At 43.7% G+C, this 23,632-nt stretch overlaps 2 protein-coding genes across 3 annotated transcripts in view; both read left to right on the top strand.

Annotated features, from left to right (window-relative positions):
- LOC146992390 (hexokinase-1-like) overlaps nt 1-9,789 on the top strand; it is a 46,232-nt gene extending 36,443 nt beyond the window's left edge. The window contains exons 15-18 of the mRNA XM_085785990.1: nt 869-1,052; nt 3,227-3,382; nt 6,611-6,844; nt 9,362-9,789. Coding sequence (XP_085642116.1) covers nt 869-1,052; nt 3,227-3,382; nt 6,611-6,844; nt 9,362-9,512 — 725 coding nt within the window. The 3' untranslated portion in view covers nt 9,513-9,789. The remainder of the gene's footprint in view (nt 1-868; nt 1,053-3,226; nt 3,383-6,610; nt 6,845-9,361) is intronic.
- Nucleotides 9,790-19,577: 9,788 nt separating this feature from the next.
- zbtb45 (zinc finger and BTB domain containing 45) overlaps nt 19,578-23,632 on the top strand; it is a 33,265-nt gene continuing 29,210 nt past the window's right edge. For both annotated transcript variants that reach the window (XM_085785940.1, XM_085785932.1), the window contains exons 1-3: nt 19,578-19,722; nt 21,157-22,550; nt 23,084-23,218. In XM_085785940.1, the coding sequence (XP_085642066.1) occupies nt 21,480-22,550; nt 23,084-23,218 (1,206 nt within the window). In that variant the 5' untranslated portion in view covers nt 19,578-19,722; nt 21,157-21,479. The remainder of the gene's footprint in view (nt 19,723-21,156; nt 22,551-23,083; nt 23,219-23,632) is intronic.

The following is a 23,632-nucleotide window of genomic DNA, read 5'->3' as shown; positions in this document are numbered from 1 at the left end:
CGTTATTCAATATATAGTAGAGTGTGTTGAGAACAAAATAACATAAAAATGATGAATGTAAATCAAAATTATCATCCCAGGTTGATTTCACACGGGTGTGATATACTTGGAGTTACAATGTGTTGTTTAAAGGGATAGTATCATTTTTTTAAAGTGGGGTTGTATGATCTACAAATAGCCCTTAAGTACTTTAATTGCAGTAGCAGACTCTCTGCACTCCTCCCGTTAGCAACGCCAGCCCATAATAGCCCTGCCCAGAGATTTACAACATACATTGTTGTGAATGGACCCAAAGAAACGGCCTATTTTCACGGCCTAAAAGAGGTTTTACCTGAAAAAAAATACACAGTTCCATTGTTCACTATAATATAATTTTTTCCAGCCCTTCAAAGTGCAGGAAAAATTCAGTTTCAAATTCACGTAATCACATATCCCTCCGCCCAGGGTTAGCGCCCGCCGATCAGCAGTTGGTTAGGTCCAAATAAAAACTGCGTTTTTCCTGCACTTTGAAGGGCTGGAAAAAATTATATTATAGCGAACAATGGAACTGTGTATTTTTTTTTCAGGTAAAACCTCTTTTAGGCCATGAAAATAGGCCGTTTCTTTGGGTCCATTCACAACACTGTATGTTGTAAATCTCTGGGCAGGGCTATTATGGGCTGGCGTTGCTAACGGGAGGAGTGCAGAGAGTCTTCTACTGCAATTAAAGTACTTAGGGGCTATTTGGAGATCATACAACCCCACTTTTAAAAAATGCTACTATCCCTTTAAGCGTTCCCTTTATTGTTTTGAGCAGTGTATTTGTGAAGCAGCTGGACGATGCGATGCACATGTGGTCTCACGCTGTGGCGTCCGTCCGTCCTGACAGGGACGGGCAGCAACGCCTGCTACATGGAGGAGATGAGGAACATCGAGATCGTGGAGGGAAACGAGGGCCGGATGTGCGTCAACATGGAGTGGGGCGCGTTCGGCGACAACGGCTGCCTGGACGACATCAGGACGCAGTACGACCAGGCGGTGGACGAGAACTCGCTCAACGAAGGCAAACAAAGGTCAAGAGGCTTCTAGTCTCAAACAACACCAAAGTATCCAGGCCATGTCACTGCCGCAGCAAACTTTCAGATTAGGGAATTACTTGTTTTCACCATTAAAGGGATAGTAGCATTTTTTTAAAGTGGGGTTGCACTCTAGCATTTAAACGCCTACCAATTCAATATCACGTTAGGTAAATGGACCAGTATCTGCGTATTCACCTTTTCCCGACATAATCCTTTTTGGAAAGTGACGGTATTTAGGAATCTTTACGATTAATTAATTGTGGCGTTAAATACCACGATTAAAGGGATAGTAGCATTTTTTTAAAGTGGGGTTGTATGATCTACAAATAGCCCCTAAGTACTTTAAAGGGATAGTTCAACATTTTGGCAAATTGGCCCATTGCCATAATCGCTATAGTCATAGCAGTAGGTTCATTACCTTTAATTGTAGGTGTAAGCTATTTTCAGTACGGCGGAGCGCAGCAGCTGGCTGCTCAGAGCTACGCTATGGAGGCTAAGGGAATTTCTTGGTTTCCCTCATTAAACTCATCAAATTCAACATCCCAAAACTCCACAGCGCTTTTGTAGACAAGTTGTGACCTGCACAACCACCACGCTATGAGATAATGACGGAACGATACGAAACGGAGCCGTTTTCGAGGTAAATACAGGGTAAATACGGAGACTGCTTGCTGAAAAACTGTCCCTGAACGCAACGCGCATCAGCGGTTTTGTATGAATTTACCTCGAAAACGGCTCCGTTTCATATCGTTCCGTCATTATCTCATAGCGTGGTGGTTGTGCAGCTCACAACTTGTCTACAAAAGCGCTGTGGAGTTTTGGGATTTTGTATTTGATGAGTTTAATGAGGGAAACCAAGAAATTCCCTTAGCCTCCATAGCGTAGCTCTGAGCAGCCAGCTGCTGCGCTCCGCTGTACTAAAAATAGCTTACACCTACAATTAAAGGTAACGAACCTACTGCTATGACTATAGCAATTATGGCAATGGGCCAATTTGCCAAAATGTTGAACTATCCCTTTAATTGCAGTAGGAGACTCTCTGCACTCCTCCCGTTAGCAACGCCAGCCCATAATAGCCCTGCCCAGAGATTTACAACATACAGTGTTGTGAACAGACCCAAAGAAACGGCCTATTTTCACGGCCTAAAAGAGGTTTTACCTGAAAAAAAAATACACAGTTCCATTGTTCGCTATAATATAATTTTTTCCAGCCGTTCAAAGTGCAGGAAAAACACAGTTTTTATTTGGACCTAACCAACTGCTGATCGGCGGGCGCTAACGCCTAAGTTGGTTAGGTCCAAATAAAAACTGTGTTTTTCCTGCACTTTGAGGGGCTGGAAAAAATTATATTATAGTGAACAATGGAACTGTGTATTTTTTTTTCAGGTAAAACCTCTTTTAGGCTGCGAAAATAGGCCGTTTCTTTGGGTCCATTCACAACACTGTATGTTGTAAATCTCTGGGCAGGGCTATGGGCTGGCGTTGCTAATGGGAGGAGTGCTTCAAACACTTCCCCTAGGGGATTAATAATTGGTCATATTTTAAAGGGACAACGAGGAGTTTTGGAAAAGCGAAGTGTTTTCTCACTACATTTATGAGCCTCCGCGCACCGTGAAATTCTTTGACCGGCGCAAGACAGACTCATGTTTTCATTCATCAAGAATTAAAGTCAGAGGTTGGAAGACGATCACATACCGTCGTAGTTCCGACCATAAACGGCGATTCAGCGGCGTTATTCTCATGACTCGCCACGAAACCGAAAGTAAAGAAATGCTGGTCGGCTCAACCAGCATTTCAAAACAATATATTTATCGAAAATGGGCCCATTAACAAGTGTGGGTAACGTAGATTCATCCACATTAACGTGAGACTTTTTTATAACCAAATAGAAACTCCTCGTTGTCCCTTTAATAGATACTTAAAATATTATATTTTGTGTAAATAAATAGCAATGTAATTATATTTTGACTATTTGATTTTACACATTAATAGTGTTGTGAAATTAATTAATGCTTAATAATTGTAACACCGTGATTATTTCAATACACAATAATCGTACCAAGAAAATCTATGATCGTGAAATCCCTATTTCAGATATAAGAGATGTAATAAGAACATAACTCTTCTTCTGGCTGCGATCTAAGACTGAGACTCTCTCGTGTGCTCAGGTACGAGAAGATGTGCAGCGGCATGTACCTGGGAGAGATCGTCAGGCAGATCCTGATCGACCTGACCAAGCGCGGCTTCCTCTTCCGGGGACAAATCTCCGAGACGCTGAAGACCAGGGGCATCTTCGAGACGAAGTTCCTGTCGCAGATAGAGAGGTGAGAGAACCAAACGCCTCCACACTTTACCTACACTGCAAAAACTCTAAATCTTTCCAAGAATATTTGTCTTATTTCTTGTCAAAATGTCTCATTTCCAGTCAAAATTAATCTCTTTCCATTTAAAATGAGACTCATCACCTAAAAATGAATTCGTTTGTAGATAATTTTCACTTGAATCAAACAAATTTTTACTTAAAATGAGTTTTAAAAAAGTCTGCCAGTGAAAGCAAGGTTTTTTGTGCTTGTAGTAAGGAAGAAAAACTTGCCCCGCTATCAGATTTTTCTACTTATTTCTTATTTCAAGGGAAAATATGCTTGAAAGAAGTTAAGAAGTGTCTAAAAACAAGCTACTTTTTATGTGAGTCTTATTTTAAATATAATAACATTTATTTTGACTAGAAATGTGCAATATGTATGGTGTGTGTGTGTGTGTGTGTGTGTGTGTGTGTGTGTGTGTGTGTGTGTGTGTGTGTGTGTGTGTGTGTGTGTGTGTATGTGTGTGGGATAAAAAAAATTTCTAGAGTTTTTAAATTATTGTTTTTAATCTATTCTCTATTGCTGCTGTATTTATACTTTTGCACCTGGGATTGCGATTTGCACCTCCAATTTTGTTGCACTTGCGCAATGACTATCTATCTATCTATCTATCTATCTATCTATCTATCTATCTATCTATCTATCTATCTATCTAGACGAGAAATAAGACAAATATTCTTGGTAAGATTTTGAGTTTTGCAGTGTACCCGGAGGAGCACTGCTGCAAACTACTCCGTCTTATTTCAGGGTAGAAACCAAACAAGTTTTTGGGTCGTTAAACAAATAGTTTTAGCTGGTTTTTTTAAAATGCAAACCTACTGTAGGTTATGTCTTAAGTTGTTGAAAAGATGTCCTGTGGTGAAAGTGAAAAAGATTTATTACACTTTTATGAGCGGCACCATTTTAGGACTTGAGGGTAAAAAGTGGAAGTTCATTTTTAAGGTGCCTCAAGGTTTAAACAGTCAGGGAGGAATGTATTGATTTAACCCCGTCTCCTTTGGTTGACTTTTAAAATATCTAAGTTGATGTATGAAGTAAAATATATTGAAAAAATTTAAATTGAAGCAGTTCAGAGAAGAGTAACCAAATTTATCGCAGGTCGGAAATGTCGTTGTGACAAATTTTGCACTTAGGGCTGTAAAAGTATGGAATGAGCTTCCTGAGGATGTAGTGCAACTCCGTCAGTGAGCTCAATGAAAACTAGACTTGATCATTTCTGGTCAAATAAGGATTTTTTAATATAATTATAAAGCAAGGTTATGAAATTGTAGCCTTTTTTTTTTTTTCGTTGTTTTTCTTTGAGGTAATGTGGAGATTATTTTCGGATTATTCTGTTATATGTATGTATGTATATTTGTGTTTATTTTCTGTATGTAGTCATTATTTTGAGTCTGATGTAGAGGATTTATATCCTGTATCAGATGTATTTTCATTAAATTTCATTAAATCTAGTTTGAATTATACATCTCCCAGCAGACATTGATTAACATTGATTTCTAATTCATCACAGTAAAAGCCACTCCTGCTTTGGTTGCAGACAAATATTTTTTTGTGTGTGGTAACTTGGAGCTGGATATTATTTAATCTGCAGCTACAGCGGCAAATCAAAACAGCTGAAACAGTGTTTGAAGTGAATGAAAACCGGCAGCTGACTCTGCTTATACACAACAAAACCTGCAAACCCACTGGTGTGGTTTAGAGCAGTGGTTCTCAACTGGTGGGTCGGGACCCGAAAGTGGGTCGCGGACCCGTTCTGGATGGGTCGCGGACAGCTGGTCAAAAAAGAAAATAATATTTAATGCACATCTGATGTTGGACATGTCTTTTATTTTGAAAAGTAACTTATTTTGAAAGGCACACATGCAGTTGTACAGTAATGCTCCTCCTCAGTTTCTTATTATTTGCTCCATTTGCTCTGAATGCAAAGATATCAGTTTCTTATTAATGTGGCCTGAATGCAGTGAATCTTGTTTTGTTTTGTGGGTCTTTATTTTGTGCAATTTGATATTTATTCACTTTTGTGAATATGCTCTGAATGCAGAGATGCATTGGAAGTCAAATATATCGTTTTGTTGGTCTCCATTTTGTGCAGTTTGATATTTTTTTATTCACTTCCGTACATGCAGTTGTCATGGTCCTCCTCAGTTTCATTCATGTGCTCTGAAATTTATGCACTTTGCTCAACAAAGAGCAAAATGAGTTTTTAAAGGCTTAAAAAAAAAAAAAATTCTTGGTTTGAATTCTATAAAAGTGGGTCGCGACTTAATGACCATGGGAAAATGTGGAGCCCAGAGTGAGAAGTTGAGAACCCCTGGCAGGGCCGGCCACTGGCATAAACACACTATGCGGTTGTTTAGGGCCACAGCCGTTAGGTGGGGGGGCCACATGATCAGAAAGGTACCGGGGTTCATCAAGTCATTTAAACATCCTGAGGTCTGCACGCGCGTTACAAGCTTTATGTAATGTGAAGTCAGTATTCAGCTTCTTTATCTCACATTTGAGACATTTGGTGAAAATAGAACGGCAGAATGACAACATGACTTGTTTTCCACACTTATCTATTACTGTATTCATATCCTATTTCAAGCACCAAAACAGTTCATTCTCATGACTGAAGGTGTGTTTTCACAAGGGATTTGAAATTTTTCAAAAAGCAGACCTCAAATTTCCAGCATTTGGCCTAAATTATTTCTTTATACAGTGTTCTAGGACAAACTGGCCTCAGTGTGCTTACAGCGGAGGTTCTAATATTTAGACATAAAACACTTGAGTATTGTTACATCTGCAAGTATCTTAAAAAGATAAATTTAAGAAAATATGTAAAAGTCGAGAAAATGGCCTCAAACCTCAGAGGGCATAAACACGTCTGTATTCAGTTTTAACCAGTGATTTGGTGTTTGCGCTTAGAGTGCAGGGCCACAAACAAAAATCTTGTTTAGGGGCCACCAAAATCCTAGGGCCGGCCCTGACCCCTGGTTTAGAGTAGCTGTATGAAAACGTGCACTTGAGGCGTCATTGTTCACAGAGAAGTTGCTTCTAAGGGGGGGTAAACGCGATGTGACGACTTGGTGAGTTTCTGCTCTGTCTAAGCCTACCTTAGCCTCTGGGAACAGCTGTGTGGTATCCGGTGACTCTCCTCCTGCTGTTGGTTGACCTCTGACCTCTTCCCTCCTCGCTCCGTCTCCACAGCGACCGCCTGGCGCTGCTGCAGGTCAGGGCCATCCTGCAGCAGCTGGGGCTCGACAGCACCTGTGACGACAGCATCATCGTCAAGGAGGTGTGCGGCACCGTGTCCCGCCGCGCCGCGCAGATCTGCGGAGCCGGAATGGCCGCCGTGGTGGACAAGATCCGCGAGAACCGGGGACTGGACCACCTGGACGTCACGGTGGGCGTGGACGGCACGCTCTACAAGCTGCACCCGCAGTAAGTCACACAGGGGGTTTACACGGTGTGGCCCTACGGGGGGGGGGTCACAACGGCAAATCAGAAAACACAACGGGAAACAGAAATCACAACACAAAAAGAGAAAATAATGGTAAAAGAGAAAACACAACACAAAAAGAGAAAACACTTTTACAATGCAACACTATGTTTCTTGACACAAAAAGAGAAAACACAACAACAAAACAGAAAACACAACACAAAAAGAGAAAACACAACAACAAAACAGAAAACACAACACAAAAAGAGAAAATAATGGTAAAAGAGAAAACATAACACAAAAAGAGAAAACACAACGGCAAATTAGAAAATACAACGGTAAAAGAGAAAACACAAAAAGAGAAAACACTTTTACAATGCAACACTATGTTTCTTGACACAAAAAGAGAAAATACAACAACAAAACGGAAAACACAACGGTAAAACAGAAAACACAACAAAAAAACAGGAAACACAACACAAAAAGAGAAAACACAACGGTAAAAGAGAAAATAACCGTAAAAGAGAAAACACAACACAAAAAGAGAAAACACAACGGTAAAAGAGAAAACACAACGGTAAAAGAGAAAACACAACGGTAAAAGAGAAAACACAACGAAAAAAAGAGAAAACACAACACAGGAAGAGAAAACACAACGGTAAAAGAGAAAACACAACGAAAAAAAGAGAAAATAACGGTAAAAGAGAAAACACAACACAGGAAGAGAAAACACAACGGTAAAAGAGAAAACACAACGAAAAAAAGAGAAAATAACGGTAAAAGAGAAAACACAACACAAAAAGAGAAAATAACGGTAAAAGAGAAAACACAACGAAAAAAAGAGAAAATAACGGTAAAAAGAGAAAACACAACACAAAAAGAGAAAACACAACGGTAAAAGAGAAAACACAACGAAAAAAGAGAAAACACAACGGTAAAAGAGAAAACACAACGGTAAAAGAGAAAACACAACGGTAAAAGAGAAAACACAACACAAAAAGAGAAAACACAACGGTAAAAGAGAAAACATAACACAAAAAGAGAAAACACAACGGTAAAAGAGAAAACACAACGGTAAAAGAGAAAACACAACACAAAAAGAGAAAACACAACGGTAAAAGAGAAAACACAACACAAAAAGAGAAAACACAACGGTAAAAGAGAAAACATAACACAAAAAGAGAAAACACAACGGTAAAAGAGAAAACACAACACAAAAAGAGAAAACACAACACAAAAAGAGAAAACACAACGGTTTTCTGATAATAACGGTATTTTGCACCTCAGGGCCACCGTAGAAAGTTCATTCATTCATTCAACAAACACACAAAAAGAGAAAACATAACAACAAAACAGAAAACACAACGGTAATTTGCCATTGTGTTTAGTAATTTGCCGTCGTGTTTTCTGATTTGCCGTTGTATTTTGCACCTCAGGGCCACCGTAGAAAGTTCATTCATTCATTCAAACACACTTTTTGAGGCTGCAGAGGCTTATAGTCCTTTCTTCCTTTTCTTGCATGAAGTGGACCTCGGAAATCTCAAGAGACTTCTGATTAAATGTCTTTGTCAGTTCAGTGTCAATGGCCATAGTAGATGAACAGAAAAGAAAATATCTGAAGGATTAAAAGCAAGAATGTACAATTTTGGAGGCAAACGTTTCACAGAGAAACATGCGATTGACCAGGGAGGGATTTGTTCAACAAGATGAAGAACTGAACATTTGAAGGCTAAAACGATTCAGTTTCTAACTCAACATGAAGACATTTTTTATAAATTGTGAGGCAAATATCTTTTTTTAAACAAAATATTGGGCATTTCAAAATAACATCATGCTTATTCAAAGCTCTAAAATTTCCCTAGAATAGCCTCAAACCCTTCAATTTCCCCAAATAGCAACAGGTGTTCTGTTGGCAAATGATATTCTGCAACTTTATTGTTTCTGTAAATTATAACGGAGCGTTATTAGATTTCTTGGTTTCCCTCATCAAATACACAATCCAACAACTCCACAACGCTCTGGTGGACAAGTTGTGACCTGCACATTCACCACGCTATGAGATAATAACACAACGTTACCAGACAGAGTTGTTTTAGAGGGAAATTCATGCAAAACCGCTGATGCGCATTGCCTTCAGGGTCAGTTTTTCATCAAGCAGTCTATGTATTTACCTCTAAAACAACTCTGTCTGGTAACGTTGTGTTATTATCTCATAGCGTGGTGAATGTGCAGGTCACAACTTGTCCACCAGAGCGTTTTGGAGTTGTTGGATTGTGTATTTGATGAGTTTGATGAAGGGAAACCAAGAAATCCCATAATGAGCCTCCGTAGCGTAGCTCTGAGCAGCTCGCGGCTCTGCTCCGCCTTTCTAAAAAATAGCTTGCACCGACAATTAAAGGTAACGAACCTACTGCTATGACTATAGGGATTATGGCAATGGGCCAATTTGCCAAAAATGTTGAACTATCCCTTTAAAAACAGCCCTAATAATCTGATACATCCTCTCCTCCCCTCTGCAGCTTCTCCAGGATCTTCCAGCAGACTGTGAAGGATCTCGCCCCCAAATGCGAAGTCAACTTCCTGTTGTCCGAGGACGGCAGCGGCAAGGGGGCCGCCCTCATCACCGCCGTCGGCTGCCGCCAGAGAGAGCTGGAGGCGCAGCAGCACTAAGGACCCCACCCCCCTCCAACACCCCCCACCCCCCTCCCCACTCCCCCTCCCACTCCCCCCCGGGGGGTTAGTTCGTTCGTCCTGGACAAACTACCTGCTGCTCCACCCCGACCTTCACCCGCCGCACCGCCCGACTCCATCTACTCCCCCTCTTGGCAGCCGTGACTCCACCTCTGCCCGACCTAGACCCCCCCCCCCCCCCTCTACCTACCCCGACCCCGACTCCACCCTACACAGCCAGAGAGACATGCTGCATGCATAGGGAATTAAAGGGGACATATTATGCAAAACTCACTTTTTCCATTGCTTTAGTATGTGTATCTGCGTATCCGGAGTGCCTCCTCACCCCCTTAAACGTCAGTTTTGACAACTACGTCAACTGCCATAGTCAGGAAATGTGTCTCTTAAAGGGACAACGAGGAGTTTCTATTTGGTTATTTAAAAGTCTCACATTAATGTGGATGAATCTCCGCTACCCACACTTGTTAATGGGCCCATTTTCGATAAATATATCGTTTTGTCTCTATCGTTATTTTGTTATTATTAGTGGTGGCGGAAATGCTGGGCGAGCCGACCAGCATTTCCTTACTTTCGGTTTCATGGCGAGTCATGAGAATAACGCCGCCGAATCTCCGTTTATGGTCGGAACTACGACGGTATGTGATCGTCTTCCAACCTCTGACTTTAATTCTTGATGAATGAAAACATGAGTCTGTCTTGCGCCGGTCAAAGAATTTCACGGTGCGTGGAGGCTCATAAATGTGGTGTGAAAACACTTCGCTTTTCCAAAACTCCTTGTTGTCCCTTTAACTAGCCGTTTTAATTTCACCTGGCTTATTACATCACAAGCCGGGTGATTTGAATATTCAAGCCCTCGCTCCCATGGTTACCATGGTTACCTCGGCTACCAGAGCGAAGCCGACCGTTTAGAGCAGGGCTTTGAAACTGGTGTGTAGAGAACCCAGCTGTGCTCAATCTTTTGGTTTTTCTAAACCAAAGCACGTTACTAACATTACTTTCAGACATCAAGGTACCATGTCAAGAAGCAGAAATTAGCATAATATGTCCCCTTTAAAACTGAGTATCTGAATATTTATTTATACAGCACCGGAGGATTTATTATTATTATTTCCATGTTTGTACATTTTCCTCAATAGCTTGTCAATAATCTGATAACTCTAAACTCCTTAGGTGTGCAATATTTGTGTATTGCTAGTGCTAATTTTATTTTTATATGGAGGCAAATATATAACTGTATTTATATAACTAACTGAGGCCACTTTGAACCCCCAGAGGTCATTAGGGATTTTGCACCATAAGACACAAGGAAAAATGTCTGCACTTTTATATACTATATATATATATAAAGTTACATGAGCAGCATTTCAATGTAAACTTTCCAAAAGCTAAAAAAAAAGGGCGACGTCTTTCGTCCTTCTCACTACTGAATGATGAGGAAGCTCAGTTTTACAGGCGTCGCTGGTTCACGCGACCAGTTCCCAAAAGGGCTCGCTATAGGACGAATCGCCTTGTTGTTTACAACTACTTCCGGGTAGAAAACCAGCATTCGAACAATAGTGACGGACGAGAGTTTCGCTATATCTCATTTTTCATGTCATTATATCACCGTTTAGACTAATCTGATGTTTGTAAAGTCTATAAAACCAATGATTGGACAAACATGACTATTTCTGTGTGCACATTTTTGTAATTAGTCATGGTTATCATAGATTAGCCAAGCTAACGGTTAGCTACCTGTTTAACTTTAATAACTCAGTGACTCAATAAACGGTCCATGAAAAAATATTTTCTCCAGCGGATATCTGAGTTACAACATGATGACTGAGCTAACTGGAGTAGTTTCATGTTGCATCCGACAATGTGAGGGTTTTAACAGCTGACGTCTTGATGTTGGCTTAGCTACCGCTGTTAGCTTAGCTACCGCTGTCAGCTTAGCTACCGCTGTTAGCTGTCCCTGTCAGCTGCAGCCACTGATGCTTTCTAGACACCGTGATTCCCCCAAACTGAATAAATACAACACATAGCAACACAAAACACACACACACACACAGAAATAGTAATGTTTCTTCAATCATTTAAACGGTGATAGGGCGTGAAAAATATGATATATAGCTAAACTCTCGTTCGTTATTGTTCTCATTCAAATTACGTGCTGGTTTTCTACCCGGAAGTAGAATGTAAACAACAAGGAGATTCGGTCTATAGAAAAAAATACAAAACAACAACAAAAAGGGTTGAATGCAAGAGTCACGGCTGTTCAAACTCATCCTCATTTTATGTACCGACATGCTCACACGACGTGCTAAGCTACTAACCACCACCACCACCAACCCCCCACACTCCTTCCTCTTCCTCCTCTACTTCTACTTCAACTTCTTCGTGTAACTCAATGTAACTCACATATTAATGTACTCCAGCACCATTATTTACTCCTCCAGAGCTGAGACGGTAGATATATATAAAAAAAAAAGAGAGAAAAGGGAGGCCCCGGGTCAGCGGAAGTGTTAGCCAGCGTATCCTGTTGCTATTTGTGAACTACTATACTTTTGGTGTTGTGATTGAATTCCACTTCTTACTCATCGTATGTGCAGAGATTAAATGTTTTATCGGGCCGCCCCTCCTCCTCCTCACCCCACACCGCCACCACCACCACCACCACGAAGAAAAGAGTGGATACTACTACTACGAGCGCTTTTGTGTGTGTATTTGTGGCTGACTGTCTGTGTGTGTGTGTGTGTGTGTGTGCGTGTGCGTGCGTGCGTGTGTGTGTCTTCTGTGACGACCTGTAGCTTTCAATGTCCAAAGCTCTGTCAAGACTGCATGCCTTACATTAAGACAAAAAGGACAGTACTGGATCATTTTCCTTCATTTCTTTTTCTTTTTCTTTTCTTTTTCTTTTTTTTATTTTCTAAATCAATATAGATTTGTGATCGACACAGTGAAAAGTGAATGCATTAAATTATATTTTGTTGTGGAGTAAAAAACCCTGGTGTCTCTTTCTTTTAAAAAAAAAAAAACACACAACAAACCAACCGCACAGAAGCAGAAGCAGAAGCAGAAGCAGAAGAAGCAGCAGCGTGCCTAAACCTGTGATGCCAGACGGGGAACTTGATAAGCTTACATTATGGGGTGTTGTTGACGTATATGCGAATGAGAAAACTTCACTAGTGCCAGTTTTTGAAACATTTAAATACTGTCAAGGGTGTTTTTTGACAGCTTTACGCTGCAGGGAACTGAAGACCTTTGGTGTTTCTTTGTTGCGTTGCTTTTTTTTTTTTTGCAGAAATTACTTTATTAAGACACTATTACTGCAGTGAGTCATGAAACACTGTGATGAGAGGATTTCCCATGACATTTAAGAGATCAAACCTGTAAACTGTGCAAAAAAACACACACATACATACATACATACATACAGTAGATACATACACACATACTGTACATACAGTAAATACCTACATAACATACAGTACAACATTCCTCAAGACGTACGTAAAAGAAAAGTAGTTTGAGGGCATTTTTTAGTTGACATGGGTGATGGAGTTCATCCTTATTTGCCCTTGATGCCCTTGGCTGTGACTTCTACTCAATAGACCAGAGCGGCATACTGTATATGCAAATGAGAACGACTGAGGCATCCTGGGTAATTTACAGTAGGGGCAGTGCCCGGCATTTTTAAATTGCACTCAATGGCTTTTTGTGTTTTGATGGAGCGTAGACTAACTACTCACTATCAATCAATTTGAATGTTTTATTTTTTGTTTCTTTTGTAGCACTATGTCTCATTATTATTTTGACACCTTCCTTCACTGCAAAAACTCAAACTCTTACCAATAATATTTGTCTCATTTCTAGTCAAAACAATCTCATTCTACTTAAAATAAGACTCATCACATAAAAAGCAGCTAATTTTTAGACACTTTTTACTTCTTTCAAGCAAATTTTCGCTTGAAATAAGTAGAAAAATCTGATAGTGGAGCAAGTTTTTCTTTCTTATTACAAGCACAAAAAACCTGCTTTCATTGGCAGATTTTTCTACTTATTTCAAGTGAAAATTAGTTTGAAACAAGTGAAAATGATCTAAAAACAAGTTAATTTTTAGGTGATGAGTCTTATTTTAAGTGGAAAGAGATTAGTTTTGACTAGAAATGAGACATTTTGACAAGAAATAAGACAAATATTCTCGGAAAGATTTTGAGTTTTTGCAGTGTTGAAACCGACCGTTCACGCCATCTTGAAAAATTACAATTAATTAATCTACCGGTATGCACAATGATCAATGACCCCACACAGTGGCCAGGAATGTCTTACCCAGACAGCTACACGTATTTGGTGGAATCACCAGGTAGGTTTTGGCTAAGTGTTGTCTGTAAATAGCATGTTAAAGGAATAGTTAACTCAAAATTGAAATTTCTTTCTCATTATCTACTCACCCTCATGTCGACTAATAAGGGCTGGGAGAAGTCTCAGAGTCCTCCGTGGCTTCTCTGAGTTACAGGGGGTCTCGGCGTAGCAGTGCATGTCCATATAACGGTTGCAAATGGATACCAACTGTCTTCGTAACAAAAAGACACACCAAAAAACATCCAGATACCTCCATGCTGCTCGTATGTAATGTCCGTCTTGTATTGAAGCCCCGAAAAAAAATGAAATACGTCTATTTTTCAAGCTTGTTTGTAGCGGAAGCTTCTCTTCCTGGTCTTGCGCCGGCGTCAGTGCGATTACTGACGCCGGCGCAAATCGCGCGAGATTTGGACGGACCGGGAAGAGAAGCTTCCGCTGCAAACAAGCTTGAAAAATAGACTTATTTAATTTTTTTCGGAACAATTTTGCATTTCGGGGCTTCAATACAAGACGGACATTACATACGAGCAGCATAGATGTATTTTAGTGTGTCTTTTTGTTACGAAGACAGTTGGTATCCATTTGCTCTCTGAAACTTCTCCCAGCCCTTAGTCGACATGAGGGTGAGTAGATAATGAGTGAAATTTTAATTTTGAGTGAACTATTCTTTTAATAGCCAACTTTTTGTTAGTTAGTTAGTTAGTTATTTTGTTGAGCCGGGAATTTAAAAATGTCAGGCGCTGCCCCTAAATTACCCCGGATGCCTCAGTCACTCTCATTTGCATAAAGATGTTGCTCTGGTCTATTACTGAAGTGAGTCATGAAACACTGTGATGATAGGATTTCCCATGACATTTAAGAGATCAAACCTGTAAACTGTGCAAACACACACACACACACACACACACACACACACACACACACACACACAGACACACACACATACATACATAACATACAGTACATCATTCCTCAAGACGTACGTGCAAGGAAGTTGTTTGAGGGCATTTTTTAAGTTGACATGGGTGGTGGCGTTCATCCTTATTTGCCCTTAATGTCAACGCTGTTGAGTTAACCTGGCTGTGACGTCTATTCAATATAAATGTTTTTCTTCTTAAAGGGATAGTTCAGCGTTTTGGCAAATTGGCCCATCGTTTCATCTTTAATTGTCGGTGCAAGCTGTTTTTAGAACGGCGGAGCAGAGCCGTGAGCTGCTCATGGGATTTCTTAGGGCCAGTCCCATTTCTCCACACTTGGCTCCGTGCGATTGGTTACGCACGCACTTTGGTGACATTTTGCTGGCGGAACGTATATATTTGCATATAGCGTGCAAACATTTATTAAGTGGCCAAGCGCGTGGGGATATTTATAAACAATCGGGACAAACTTGACAAGTGAAGCCTGTCATCTTAGTGCCATTGCGCACAGTAGCACAACTACGACACACACACACACAGCAACAGTTTTAATAAACAGTGCTGCTGGATCAGTCTCATCTACTCCTAAAGTGTCTCTATGCGCAGGATTCAAATCATAAATGTACAAGCCCAACTCCGTAAGTAAATAAAACAAACAAGAAAAATGAAAAACATAAAATAAAAACATGAACAGAGCATGATGAATATGAAATATGACATTAAAAAGTCATAATTATGGGGCGGTGCGTGGCGTAGTGGTTAAAGCTGTACAGAAAATAAAATTGAATTTAAGCCCACTCTGGGTCATAAAATTAGTGTAATAACTCATCTATCAGACGATGTAGCCCAAACTTTGTGCAAAATTCTATTTTTGAGTAAATCCGGGATGAAAGTGTGTATTTTTTTTTCCGAATTGGATAATGCAGGCGCACGGATTATACGTCAGCCTGCACACGATTCATCAGCCACTGATATTGGATCCGTCATCCGTCATTCAAACGTCTGAGACACACACACACACACGGAGCTCGGTCTCGCCCCAAGCTTTGAATATCCCGCCCACTCGATAACGACCAATCAAATTCGTTTTACTTACTCGGGTAAACTTGTGTTGCAGCTTGTGACAACTCGGCGCGACAAACAGGAGAAACGGCCATTTCTGTACACCTTTAAAGCGGCCGTCCCATGTAGAGGCTACAGTCCTCACCGTAGGCATCCCCGGTTCGAGTCCCGCGTCGGGCAGACCTTTCCTGCATGTCATTCCCCCTCTCTCTGCTTCCCCCTTTCCTGTCTATCTCTCCTGTGGACTATCGAATAAAGGCAAAAAGCCAAAAAAATATACTTTAAAGGGATAGTTCAACATTTTGGCAAATTGGCCCATTGCCATAATTGCTATAGTCATAGCAGTAGGTTCGTTACCTTTAATTGTAGGTGTAAGCTATTTTTAGTACAGCGGAGCGCAGCAGCAGGCTGCTCAGAGCTACGCTATGGAGGCTAAGGGAATTTCTTGGTTTCTCTCATTAAACTCATCAAATACAAAATCCCAAAACTCCACAGCGCTTTTGTAGACAAGTTGTGAGCTGCACAACCACCACGCTATGAGATAATGACGGAACGATACGAAACTGAGCCGTTTTCGAGGTAAATTCATACAAAACCGCTGATGCGCGTTGCGTTCAGGGACAGTTTTTCAGCAAGCAGTCTCCGTATTTACCCTGTATTTACCTCGAAAACGGCTCCGTTTCGTATCGTTCCGTCATTATCTCATAGCGTGGTGGTTGTGCAGGTCACAACTTGTCTACAAAAGCGCTGTGGAGTTTTGGGATGTTGAATTTGATGAGTTTAATGAGGGAAACCAAGAAATTCCCTTAGCCTCCATAGCGTAGCTCTGAGCAGCCAGCTGCTGCGCTCCGCCGTACTGAAAATAGCTTACACCTACAATTAAAGGTAATGAACCTACTGCTATGACTATAGCGATTATGGCAATGGGCCAATTTGCCAAAATGTTGAACTATCCCTTTAAAAAAAAGTCATAATTATGAGACAGAAAGTTAATTTCATTTTATTGAAATTAATTCACTCGCATTTCCCAAGCGTGGCTTGTGGCTCCCGGTGACGGCAGACTTCACCAGCAGTGCATTGTGGGATTTATACTTGGCCAAATACCGTACGTTTGAGTAGAGTGCAAAGCAAGCGCGCTGCACTTTTGGTCGTTGGAGAAATGGGACACACTGCGCTCTGACACACTGTGGGCCTGTCCCAATGTGCACACTCGATCACACTTACACACTTGGGCGCTTGGCGTGCGCGTTCATGGCCTTACTGTAGTGTCAGTGCGCAAGTGTGTCCCATTTCTCCGACAACCGAAAGTGCAGCGCGCTTGATTTGCACTTTACCCACACTATTAAGGTAAGACCGCATCCAAGCGGTATTTGGCCAAGTATAAATCCCACAATGCACCACGGTGAAGTCCGCCGTCACCCAGAGCCACAAGCCACGTTTAGGAAACGCGATTGAATTAATCTCAATAAAATGAAATTCACTTTCTGTCTCATAATTATGACTTTTTAATGTCATATTTTATATTCATCATGCTCTGTTCATGTTTTTATTTCATGTTTTTCGTTTTTCTTGTTTGTTTTATTTACTTACGGAGTTGGGCTTACACATTTATGATTTGAATCTTGCGCATAGAGACACTTTAGGAGTAGATGAGACTGTGATCCAGCAGCACTGGTTATTAAAACTGTTGCTGTGTGTGTGTGTGTGTGTGTGTGTGTGTGTGTGTGTCGTAGTTGTGCTATTGTGCGCAATGGCACAGGCTGCACTTGTCAAGTTTGTCCCGATTGCTTTTAAATCTCCCCCCACACGCCTGGCCACTTAATCCATGCTTGCACACTACAGTATATGCAAATATATACGCTCCGCCGGCAAAACGTCACCAAAGTGTGTGCGTAACCAAGCGCACTGAGCCAAATGTGGAGAAATGGGACAGGCCCTAAGCCCATGAACACACACACCAAGTGCCCAAGTGTGTAAGTGTGTGTGATCGAGTGTGCATATTGGGACAGGCCCTTAGTCTCGTAACGTTTCATTATAGTCTCATTAGTGTGGTGAATGTGCAGGTCACAACTTGTCCACCAGAGCGTTGTGGAGTTGTTGAATTGTGTATTTGATGAGTTTGATGAGGGAAACCAAGAAATCCCATGAGCCTCCGTAGCGTAGCTCTGAGCAGCTCGCGGCTCTGCTCCGCCGTTCTAAAAAATAGCTTGCACCGACAAATAAAGGTAACGAACCGAGTACTGCTGTGACTATAGGGATTATGGCAATGGGCCAATTTGCCAAAATGTTGAGCTATCCCTTTAAAAAACATAAGACCTATTGGAAATGCTTAGTTTTATCCTTTAAGATGCAATGGAGCTGCAGAATTTCACCAGGATTACTCCTCCTCCTCCACCCGGAAACAAACACAGCTGCCTGCTTTTGACGATTATTAAAATATTTATAATAACTGTTAATTAAAACTGTTCATTTTCTTTCTGATATGACCGAGTTCTTCCTACTTCTCTGCACATCCCTCATGGATACTAAATCATACTCACTTTCACTCGTTACCCCTCTGAGTCTGGGCTCATCCACAGGTTGTGAGGTTTGATCCACCTGGACTGGAGGCTGCAGGAGAAGGACAAGTCACTGTCAGCACTGTGATAACACATTATTTATGGGCCTAGTAGTACAACATGCAACATCTGGCAACATCTGGGCCCACACAGATGATTGATCAATGGTGAATCTTTGTCTTTGTAACACAGTTCAGCCAGTCGTGTGTGTCTGTTTCTTCCTTCCTGTTCCTTCATGTTGAGGCCTCGGGGCCAAAACTCACGCGAGTTAAGTTAAGAGCTTTAATCAAATGCACAAGACGAGCTGTGGCTGTTGTTGTTGTGCGTGTTTTCTCCTGCGTGCATGTGTGTGTGTGTGTGTGTGTGTGTGTGCAAATGCATGTGCAGGAATGTGTCTTACTTCTTCTTGTTCTGCAGCTACTTTATAGAATAGCTTAGCTGTGTCCACAATCTCTTTCTTTTTCTTTTCTTTCTTTCTTTATTTTTGTGTCCGTGCATGTGTGTGTATACTAAGTGTGTATTTGTGCGTGCGCATGCATATCCGAGCAAATGCATGTGCAGGTATTTCTCCTTCCTCTTCCCTGCTGAATTAATGTGACAAATAAGTGCTGTAGTGTAGCTAGTTACTTTATGGAATACAGCCTATCTCTTTCTTTCTTTTTGCGTCCACGTCCGTCAGTGCATATGTGTGTGTATGTGTTTGTGTGCATGCATGTGTGAGTCTGTGTGTGTGTGTGTGTGTGTGTGTGTGTGTGTGTGTGTGTGTGTGTGTGTGTGTGTGTGTGTGTGTGTGTGTGTGTGCAAATGCATGTGCAGGAATGTGTCTTACTTCTTCTTGTTCTGCAGCTATTTTATAGAATAGCTTAGCTGTGTCCACAATCTCTTTCTTTTTCTTTTCTTTCTTTCTTTATTTTTGTGTCCGTGCATGTGTGTGTATACTAAGTGTGTATTTGTGCGTGCCATGCATATCCGAGTCTGTGCATGTGTGCAAATGCATGTGCAGGTATTTCTCCTTCTTCCTTGCTGAATCAATGTGACAAATAAGTGCTGTAGCTAGTTACTTTATGGAATAGCCTCTCTTTCTTTCGTCCGTCAGTGCATATGTGTGTGTATGTGTTAGTGTGCATGCATGTGTGAGTCTGTGTGTGTGTGTTTGTGTGTGTGTGCATGCATGTGTGTGTGTGTTTGTCTCCAGCTCTCACCAGGTTGGGTGCGTTACACTGAGGGCTTCCTGCTGCATCCACTAAACTCACCAGCAGCTCCGCCCGGACTGACTGACCGTCTGTCACCGCACACTGACTGCAGCAGGTAGGCTACGTGGTCACGGTTCACCGACCTGCCGGTGACACCAGCCAACCGAGCCACCTGGGTGTCGTAACGGGAGAGAGAGAGAGGGAGAGACAGAAAGAGGGGGGAAATGGGTGGTAGCTTAGCTTTTAGCTTAGCTTAGCATGCTAACTTTACTAGTTGTGCCTATGGCGATTCGCGTTAGCTAGTTAGCAAACCTAGCTAGGGTGTTAGCATCGCATCGCATCGCCTCCTCGGATCGGTTCGGGAGCAGAGTGGGGGTGAGTGAAGTGAGTGAGCTCCGTCCGTAAAATCTTGCTTTTATGTCACGACAGAGCCGCTGCCAGTGGGCTGTCGACGGGCACCGGGTCACGTCGGTGTTTTAGTCGACGGCGGAGCTCGGTGTGCATGTGGAAAAATCTGCGCATTTCGTGCAAAAAAAAAAATCCCCCCGTGCGGGAATGTCAACAGCTAAGAAGCTAACAGCTAAGCTAACAGCCGAGCTAACGTTAACGGCTGGTTGGTTGGTTGGTTGGTTGGTTTGTCAGTTACCTGCTTCACCGGAGCTCGACAGCCACATTGTGTGTGTGTGTTTTTATTCACATTTTATTCACTAATTGTTTCACTCAACGAAGTGTCAAAGCGTCAACTAACGGAGTGGGGGGGGTTGGGGTGGGAGTGGGAGTGGGGGGGCTGTCTGTTGGTTGTTTGTTGCGGTAACCGGCCACCCACGGCGGCGGAGCGGGGATGGCAGTTGGCAGAAAAATTAAAATTAACTGAATCGAACGAGCGAGCGAACGAACGAGCGAACTAACGGCCGGGGAGCAGTATTGTGGGGCTCGCGCAGGCAGACAGTGCACTCGGCAGCACGTGCTGTCATTTGTCTCCGGGACAACACAGACGTTCCATTCCAGATGCTGCACGCGACTTAATTAGCAGGTGCTGCCCACCACCTCTGTCACCTCCAGCAGCCTCAGCTCAGCGACAAGGCGTGAAGACCGGAGGAGGTGGTGGGGGTGGGGGGGTTAAATCCAATCCAGAGCTGCAACTATTGTATTGATTGTTAGCATTCTATTGATTATTTATTATTTTTTGGCTAACTGGTTAATTCTGCACTGTGTAATTCGTTATATAAAAAAAACCTGTGGAAAGTGGCTGTCATGTGATTTGTGTGATTGTACGATGTATGATCCTGAACCAGCTGATGTTTAATGTGCAGACATTTTCAAAACAAAGAAATGTTGTTGTTGCAGATCCTCAGATCCATCTGAAGGAGCTGGAACCAGGAGACGTCAGCCATTTTTGCCTTTGTGCCTTTTATAAAAGATTCACATTGTTGAATTTATTGCTCAATGCTGATTGATTGATTGATTTATTGATTGATTGATTAGACTGAATGTCTAAATCCAGCAGTGCAGCGTTTTTAATAACCAGTGGTTTTGGTGCATTCAACAGGTTTGTGTATCAGAGGCAGTGCAGCTGGTGGGAGCCTCCTCCTCCCCCCCTGACGTCCCCTCCCCACCGCCCCCCCACCCTCAGGACACAACAAAGGCAGCTCGTCTCGCTCCCGGCCGTTTGAAAACGCTTCCCGCCGCCGGACTCATGACTGTTTGAAGGGACACGGCCCCACCGTGGCCCATGCACTGTACCCGTTTCCCTCCCTGTCCTCCTTGTCCCTCAAGCTGACGCAGAACCCCAGACACCTGCCCCCCCTCCCCCACCCCCACCCCCACTCCCACCCCCACCCCGTCCCCGGCGACTCGCCCCCTCCCCCCCACATGGCGTCCGGCACCGAGACCGTGCACTACATCCACCTGCACAACTCCAGCCAGTCGGTGCTGGAGGCCCTGCGCACGCAGCGGCGCGAGGGTCTGTTCTGCGACGTGACGGTGCGGATCCACGACGCCTCGCTGCGCGCGCACGCCTGCGTGCTGGCGGCCGGCAGCCCCTTCTTCCAGGACAAGCTGCTGCTGGGCCACTCGGAGATCTCGGTGCCGCCGCTGGTGCCGGCCGAGACGGTGAAGCAGCTGGTGGACTTCATGTACAGCGGCTCGCTGGTGGTGCTGCAGTCGCAGGCGCTCTGCATCCTCACGGCCGCCAGCATCCTGCAGATCAAGACCGTCATCGACGAATGCACGCAGATCATCTCTCAGAGGAAGGCGGCGGCGGGGGCGGCGGCGGCCGCGGCCGCTGCGGCGGCGGCGGGAGGAGGGATGCTGGGAGGAGTCCTGCCTAAACAGGAGGAGCGCGGCGGGGGCAAAGGGCGGGAGAGCGGCGGCAGCGGGAGCTGCTCCGTCGGCGGAGCGGGCGGCGGCGGCGGCTACGCAAACTTCTCCAACTTCATGGCCGAGTGCGGCGGAGGCAACATGGCGGCGGGGCTCGGCGGCGGCGGCGTGGGCGTCAGCGAGGGCGGCCCCGGCCCCATGGAGCAGGCCAACACCGTCAGCCTGTTGGCGCTGGGCGACATGGGCGCCGGCGCCATGTGTGGCGGCGGCGGCGGCGACGGCGGCGCCTCCATCCTCATGAAGCAGAGCGGCAGCTGCACTCAGGACGTCAGGTACAAGCTCCGAGACCTGTTGGCGCAGACGGCCAACGGAGCCAACACTAGTAGCACAGGGAACCTCGTCGCCGGCGGAGGCGTCGGCGGCGGCGTGGTGGTGGTCGACGGCGGCATCGGCAGGGACGGCGGCCTCCGCGGCGGCAACACAACTGACCTCTCGGACGAGCTGGTGGCGATGGACCGGTACAGCGAGGAGGAAGACCTGGACGGACGGGAGCGAGGCCGAGACGGGGACAGAGACCGCGTGGCGAGCCACAGCCGCAAGCAGAGGCAGCCGCTCCGACTCCAGGTAGAGAGACGACGGGGGGGGATAAAAAAAATAAAATAAGGGGAAGTGTTGCCATGGTTACAGCTTTCAGGCATGCAGAGCTGCAACGGTTTGTTTTTTCTTTCTTTTTCTGCTTTTCTCCCTCTTCTCTCTCCTCACACACACACACAGACACAGACACACTCTCCTCCACCACCACCACACACTGCTGACTGCATTGGCGTAGAGAGGAGATATCGCTGAGATGTTTCTGCACTTTTCCGCACAATCGAAGAAGAACAGAAGCCCTCGTCTTCATTTTTTTCATCAGCTTCAGCGTTGTTGATGATACTCGATGGACTTCTGCATATTCACCGTACGTCGTCGTCTTCGTCGTCGTCGTCGCTGCAACTTATCAGCAGCTGCAGCAGCTTCGAGGAGCTGCGGCCGCCTCGATGCACCGACTATCTGCTGTGTTTTCTTATTTCTCCTGTTTTAAATGTGCTTTTTTAATGTTTTTTAATTGAAATTGACCCTTTTTTTGTTTGTCTTTCTGTCTGTCGTTTCCTCCTCAGGTGCTGGGGGGCGAGGGGGTGGTGGTGAAAGACGAAGGGGTTCAGGACGCCGATGGGACCGTCTACACCATGGAGGACGGGAGGCGAGACGGAGAGCAGGAGGGCAACCAGGAGTCCATGGCCAGCTTTGGACAGGTGGGATTTTGTGGTTTTTTGTTTTTATACCTGCAGCTTGAACGTTTTCTTTTCTTTTTTATTTTAATAATTCAGTAATTCTTCAACCACCACTTGTTTGCAGCAGGACGACGGTTGCGTTGAGGTTTTGATTTCAAGGTAACACACACAGGCGCTCTGCTTTATTCAGTTTCTGTTTTTTTTTATGGAAACTTTTAGAAAGACAAGCTTTTGAAGATCCACTGCATCTCTGTCACAATTCCTAAAGTAAGTAGAGAGAGAGAGAGAGAGAGAGGGAGGTTGGTGGTGGAGGTGGAGGTGGAGGTGGAGAAGGAGAAGGAGGAGTGGTGGTGGGGTGGTGCGGGGGGGGGGGGGGGGGGTAAAGGAAGAAACGTGGTGGAGCAGATTTATGCCGCAGCCTGCTGTACCCTGCAG

The sequence above is a fragment of the Trachurus japonicus genome, chromosome 1 (genome assembly GCF_045865225.1).
Source record: "Trachurus japonicus isolate A0001 chromosome 1, Traja_1.0".
NCBI classification, from domain to species: Eukaryota; Metazoa; Chordata; class Actinopteri; order Carangiformes; family Carangidae; genus Trachurus; species Trachurus japonicus.
Note: the sequence above shows the minus strand (reverse complement) of the source record. Positions and strands in the feature narration are given on the sequence as shown.